The following is a 6,835-nucleotide window of genomic DNA, read 5'->3' on the forward strand; positions in this document are numbered from 1 at the left end:
TAATCTAAAAAGTGGTTTTCTTGCAATTTCTTTAATGCAATTCTTTGGGTAGTGGCTAAGCGCGACACCAGTGTTTCTTTTAGACTTTTTCCTCCCCGGAGAGGGGTGGGGGTACTTGAAATTTTCGGGGGCGGGTGTAGAATTTTCGGTGAGGGGGCGGACACTAGAAAAAGTATATAATTATATTTCGTTGAATGGGACCGTAGACATGTTTTTTTAGGGGGGGTGGGTGGGGGGTGGGGGGGGGGGTGGTGTGTGTGTGTGTGGGGGGGGGGTGAGTGGGGGGTGGTTTTAATTTAGACTTTTTCCTCCCCGCAGAGGGGTGGGGGTACTTGAAATTTTCGGTGGCGGGGGTAGAATTTTCGGGGAGGGGGCGGACACTGGAAAAAGTATATAATTATATTTCCTTGAATGGGACGGTAGACATGTTTTTTTAGGGGGGGGGGGTGGGGGGTGGGGGGTGGTGTGTGTGTGTTGGGGGTGGTGTGTGGGGGAGGGTGGGGGTGGTGTGTGTGGGGGGTGGGGGTGGTGTGTGTGGGGGGTGGGGTGGTTTTAGTTTAGAGAAAATAGACAGCACTATCAACCTAGCGCCCGGTGTATCCTTCCTCAACGGGCCATTTTTCTCGTTTTTAAAATACTAGTGTTCCAAGAAACCCTAGGTCCGTGTTTGCGCTACTTAGAAACTGACTTGACTAAAATTTATGTAAGTAGGTCGCGAACGCGGGATGTTAAGACGCTTAGGCAGGGATGGGAGTGTAAGAGCGGATCAGGGGCGTATCAACCATTTAACCAACGTGGGCAAAATCCACCATCGTCCATGTGCGGTCTGTTTTGAGTAACGCTTCAAGTTTTTCTTGAATGGAAACTAGAGGGTGGTTTTGCTTTACACCAGATCTAAAGAGACCATATTGTTGATTCTCTGCAGATAAAAAGAGCTATAATCTTAAATATTTAAAAATGAATTGCAAACTATTTTGTATTGTATTTTAAATCTTAACATTTTTATTACTATAATTTCAATAATGAAAATAACTATTTGTGGCATGTTGCAGGCTCGTTTAGTATGCTTCATTTGTATACCAAAGTCTAATTCTATTAGTAAGTTTAATTTGTTAGTTATATTTACTGTAATAAGCTGTCTTGCTTACAATAACTAGCATTTACGTAGTGTATACATGTAGACTAGTAATAATCCATACTTCTGCATAAAGTATAGATCTATATGGTAAATTTCAATCAGTAAACAGAGAACAGTAGGCCACTACAACTATCCTAAACACATTGAGCTCACTTCTATTTTTGAACTTTACACTGTAGTGTAGACTTGTCATAACATTCTAGTAGGTTACAATTATACTAGTATTACTAATAGTTGTGTGCTGAATGACAAGGCTTTTGTTTATTTATGCGGCTCATTGTAATAGCTATTAGAAGCTTCCAGGAAAAGCATGTTCAGTCCGGCAACTGTTGCTACACCAGAAAGACCACAGACAAGAATAAGCGGAGCATGACATGTCGGCAACGTTTGCTGTGTTTGAGATCTAAGATGTGTTCCGATAGAAAATCCAGTAAAAATCGTACTCAAAATTAACTTTTGTGCTGTATTTATGTGTGAAAATTAAAAAAAAAATGATTGTTATAATGATTGCCATGTTATTAGTTAATAAATTGTATCGTTTTTTCCTGTTCCGTATTTTTTGGGGGGGAAAATGTCCTTCATTCCTGACGGTACTTATAAGTACCAATACAAGTTTGTATAATTAAAAATGTATGAAACGAAATTTCCTTTGATATATGCTTGAAGTGTGCCAAAAGCAATATGATATCAGATAGTTTAAGAACATATTTCAATGTAATGCATGTAATTTTAAACTTATCGCGGTTAGCAGTTTTGTGTAATGGTCTTTCCACTTACCCTAAAAACTGGCGACTCCCATGCATCCACTCTCCCTTCAGTGGAGAGCCTGGCTAAGCCTATTGAAATAAAGTATAAAAAGTAGCTCATGCTAAATTTTTCATCACAAAAAGAACCTCTTGTGTGTGACGACTAGCCTGCACGCCTGCACTATATCTGTTGTTTATACAGATGATTGTCCTCTTGAAATATATTTTGTCAACCCAAGTACCGTGAGTAACACAATAATGTTTAATTAATTTGTTCAGCTAGACCTCCCTCTCTACTAAATTATCTGCCCCTAATAGCCGTCACTTATTCGAACCAGCTCTGCTATTGTAAAAATCCGAGATGAACCACAGCCACATGACAGTTGGGATGAGGATGGTGGCTAAGATTCGTGGTGTCTTCCATGGTCCCCATGAAGAGAATTATATATATAGATAAAACAATAAGGGATGGCAACTTGGGATATAGACAAGAGTTTAAATTAATTTTTAATTACTAAAACTTTATAAAATATTATAGAAATTCGTATAAAAAACAGAATTCCACACCAAGTGAACGCAAAAGAAAATGTGTATAACAGTGCGGAATATTATTAGTACTTTATAAATTCACTTGCTTTATTTTGGAAATCAAAAAAGCAAAAATGACTACTTCCGGTCAAACGGAAATTACTTAAAATTGACAGAAAACAGAATTAGATCTTTTACTTACAAGTGAAATTTCATTTAGCTATCTCAAATAGTACTCAAGTTATAGGCTTTTGAAAAATTCAAAGTAGAAAAACTTCCACTTCCGTTTATCGAAAATCGCGTACAAGTTGCTACTGATCTAAAAATTTGATATAATACTTGTATGTGTAATTTCATCTGGCTAGCTTTAACGGTACTCAAGTTATCGTTTTTACAGACACACACACACACGGACACACACATATTCACACACAGAGACATACGGACAAGATTACAAAAAAATTTCCGACTCAGAGAGGTGTAAAACGTCAAGATTTGCAAAAATCTCGATTTTTTGCACGATTACTATACTTTATCTCTACTTCGTATATACGAGAAAGTTAAAAATGAAGGAAAATGTATTTCTTTTATAATCCGATTTTCTTATGCAACAATGGTGTACGGCGGTGTGTACTTGGTCTACTCTCGGTAATAGTGTCTTAAACTCCCACTTTATTAGAGCCAATAGACGATGACAGAACATATATTATCGCTGGATGTAGTATCTGACGAACAGAAATACCATGTTTGTCAAACAATGACGAATTGAGTCAAAATATATCAATTATCTAAGTGTGCATACATGTATAACGGAAGTACATCCAGGTCGAACATTCATTCATCATACATTGAATTTATACCACTTTGATGGAACAGCTAATAGTGATACAAGAATATTGATCATCAAGTGAATATCAAGATTTACTGTGACATACAAATCTAGTTTAAGAAGCTTGGACATATGACAGACGGTGTTCTATCATAAATCAACTGGGGATGTATCTAGATTTACCATAAAGACCAAGTAAAAATTAATTACTTTGAAACAAAAACAGGTATAAAAACAAAATTAATAATGGAGTTTTTTTATTAAAGTATTTTAGTCTTTCAATATTTGATATCAATCTTTGGATTTTAGCTTCACATATCTCATCAAATTCAAGAATACAAGGAATGTGTCTAGAGCAACGGATAAACTAGACTTAAGCCAATTTTTGTTTGGCGTTGATTGTAGTTCTAGCTCTATTGAGTTTCTAGATCTAGAATTTAAGCCAATAATGTGATTTTTACACAACTTTAGTGCGATAGCTCATCGATAGTGAAAACAGCGTCAGTCTTTAGGATGCTGTAAACATATTTATATACACACACACACATATATATATATATATATATATATATATATATATATATATATATATATATATATATGTGTATATATATATATATATATATATATATATATATATATATATATATATATATATATACATATATATATATATATATATATATATATATATACACATATATATATATATATATATATATATATATATATATATATATATATATATATATATATATATATATACTAATTCAAAAATTAATTTATATCAGTGATAATAATTTTAATAGAGGGGTCTATTCGGGGGATGTAAGCCCCATAAATTCCCACACCAACCCCGTTAGTCCGCCTACGTCATTGCCAAAGCTTACACTAGCAATAAATATGGGAACTGGCATTGGATCTTAAAAAATATTTTCAATACTTTTATTGAAATTCACTTTTTTAATTTTACGTGCTAATTTTGAACATATTCAAACAATACAAATCATTTTTTGTTAACAAGGAGGGTACACAATATAATTAACATAGCTAGTGCTTGCAATAATAATTCATTTATAATAAAAGTATTTTTTTTCCTACAGGCTTTACATTAAAGATGCTTTTTACTGTAACGGCTGTACTATTTAGTCTGTTGGCTTACGAAGCTGTTGTTGGGTGTAAAACTTCAAAGACGTCTTCAAAGACGTCTACACGTTTTTTGTGGTTATCAGAGTGTAGAACAAAAGGCGATGAGTTCGTCTCGGGTTTCAATAGAAGAAGTTGGAAAAACAATCCCTTTGAAATCTTAGAAAATGCTGAATGCAGCACTCGAAACTGGCCTTGGAAAAACTCCACAACTCAAACTGTGTACGCTGATTGGTCAATTTTAAAAAGCGACCGCTCCTGGGCGAATTGTCCAGCGGGTTATTTCCTATCCAATATGAAAGGCCAAAAAAATAGCAATGGCCATTTACATAATATTGAACAAGGAATATGCTCCAAGCCCGCAGACCACCCGCCATACTACGGACACTGTGAGCACGTGATTATCTCTGATTGCTCTAAAAACAATTACTTATGTAGATGTAACAACGACTACTACGTCGCTGGTATATATCGCGGTACTTATAATAAACTCTACTGTCTAGAGAAACTGCGGTGCTGCAAGACTGCAGGGGGAACTGAAGAACTAGACGAGCTGTACAAGGTGAAGACTCGCATCATGGACACTACGATGTCGGACATGGCTAATCTGGCTCATTATATGGGCTACGGCTGGTGCTCGGGTTGTAGAGCAGAGTATGTTGGAGAAGATTTTAGAAGAAGTGGCGACATTTGGAAAGCTGATACAAGTGGACGGTGTGAGGGCGTCAAGAGTTATGAACGTCTAAAGATGGCCTATGGTGACTGGAGCTTTGGGATAAAGGACATCAAGTATGGAACACCTGTGATACAAGACTTAACTCCCGAAACGATAGACTTTGGTACCATATATAACAATGACCCGACTGATGCCACAAAAATTATGACGAGATATGAGACCAGTGTCCGTAGCGTCACCCACACCACAACAAGTTCTTGGAAAAACAGCGACGAACTGAATGTCCAGGTGAGCTACACACCACCTTCAGCAACAGGAGGTGTCGGAGTGTCTGTCGGCTACAAGTTCAACTACGAGACCAGCACCACAACTTCTGATGAGACCAAGAAAGAGCAGTCAAAAAACTTTTTAGTCAACACAGAAAAAACTTTCAAACCGAAGTCCGCTTCTAAATGGAGCCTCGTCCTTTCTAAAACAAGAACCTCTGTGACCTACACAGCCACTGTTATAGCAAAATTTACATGTGAACTTCAAGGTTTTCTGCGTTGGGGTGGAGGATCACACGGTAGATATACCAACTACCATTACCAGTATCTTGGTAGCGAAAAGCGTCCCACCTTTCACTACAGATTTGGTGACTCCAGCATTCCCTTCTACACAGCCCTGAAACGACTAAGCGAAACCAACTCGCAGCCTTGGTTGTGGAATGACATAAAGAACGCCCACCCGTCGGCACAAAATTTAATCGATAATTTGTGTAATGAGAGCAGGTACATCTTCAAAATAACTGGCAGGTTTGATGACGTCATTGGCAAACACGCCGAGTTCCAATGGGAGCCTGCTCCGTTACGCAAGCGATCAGCCGACCGTGGCAAGGACGTGCCGGATGTCATACACCAGAACTCCACTCACGTCGCCATGGCTCTGCCTAACGATGTTCCACTGGTGAAGCTTGAGCCTCCTAAGGTCAACATCGAGGTCGTGAACCAAGCTAAGATTGAGAACCTCGAGTTAACTGGTTCTTAGTTATATACATGGGAAAATAGATTAACTACAGATCATACATGTCGTACCTTAGTTGTTCACTTTATACTATTTAATTGTAGGTATGATAGGTTAGAGCCACTTTAACTAGAGGTATTTTACAAGGGTTTAGACATTAGTTACAATTAGTGACGTAAAGACCGGGGTTAAAGATTGCTACATCACATTTTTATGTTTTATTTTATTTTATTTAATCAGTATATTTAAATTCCTATTTTAATTTTTTTTTGAAAATAAAGTAAAAATTACCAATATAAGCTACCGTATCTGAATTCAAATGTGTTAATATATCAGAAAGAAGTAACGTGTTTCTTAAGGAAAGGGAGACAAAAACGTGGTTTTTAGCCGAGGGTTTATGATTTTTTTTTAAAAAGATAAATTCCATGGATAGTTCGCTATAATTAATTCGATTTAAGGAGGAAATTAAATTAATTTCAAAATAAATATATTAAACTATTTTTTTTTATAATTGTCTACATTTTTGAAAAAAAAAACATTTAAATTTATAACGTTACAGCCAGCCCTGCATATTTTTATATAATCGTTACGTATAGTAATAAAACTGCATGTGCAATGCGTTCAACAGGATTTGTGAATATTTAATTTTTTTATTAAAATTCTATATGTAAATAAGAACATCTGAAGAAATATAAACGCTATTGCAAAATTTAAACGGAAACATAAACACTAAAATAAACCCAAACAACAAAACGCAAACATGAATAAAA

The 6,835-nt window shown here is 36.1% G+C and overlaps 1 protein-coding gene across 1 annotated transcript; it reads left to right on the forward strand.

The window, feature by feature from the left end:
* The first annotated feature begins 2,042 nt into the window (after window positions 1-2,042).
* Window positions 2,043-6,484, forward strand: LOC131948602 (uncharacterized). The gene is made up of 2 exons (XM_059310203.1): window positions 2,043-2,127; window positions 4,345-6,484. The coding sequence occupies exon 2, from the start codon at window positions 4,359-4,361 to the stop codon at window positions 6,087-6,089; it is 1,731 nt and encodes a 576-aa protein (XP_059166186.1). The 5' UTR covers window positions 2,043-2,127; window positions 4,345-4,358; the 3' UTR covers window positions 6,090-6,484.
* Window positions 6,485-6,835: the final 351 nt, after the last annotated feature.

Source organism: Physella acuta, unplaced genomic scaffold (genome assembly GCF_028476545.2).
Source record: "Physella acuta isolate Inbredline_101_S28 unplaced genomic scaffold, ASM2847654v3 ptg000651l, whole genome shotgun sequence".
Taxonomy (NCBI): Eukaryota; Metazoa; Mollusca; class Gastropoda; family Physidae; genus Physella; species Physella acuta.

Excerpts from the sequence above, each read along its gene's own strand:
- LOC131948602 (XM_059310203.1), top strand. The coding sequence starts at position 4,359 with ATGCTTTTTACTGTAACGGCTGTACTATTTAGTCTGTTGGCTTACGAA.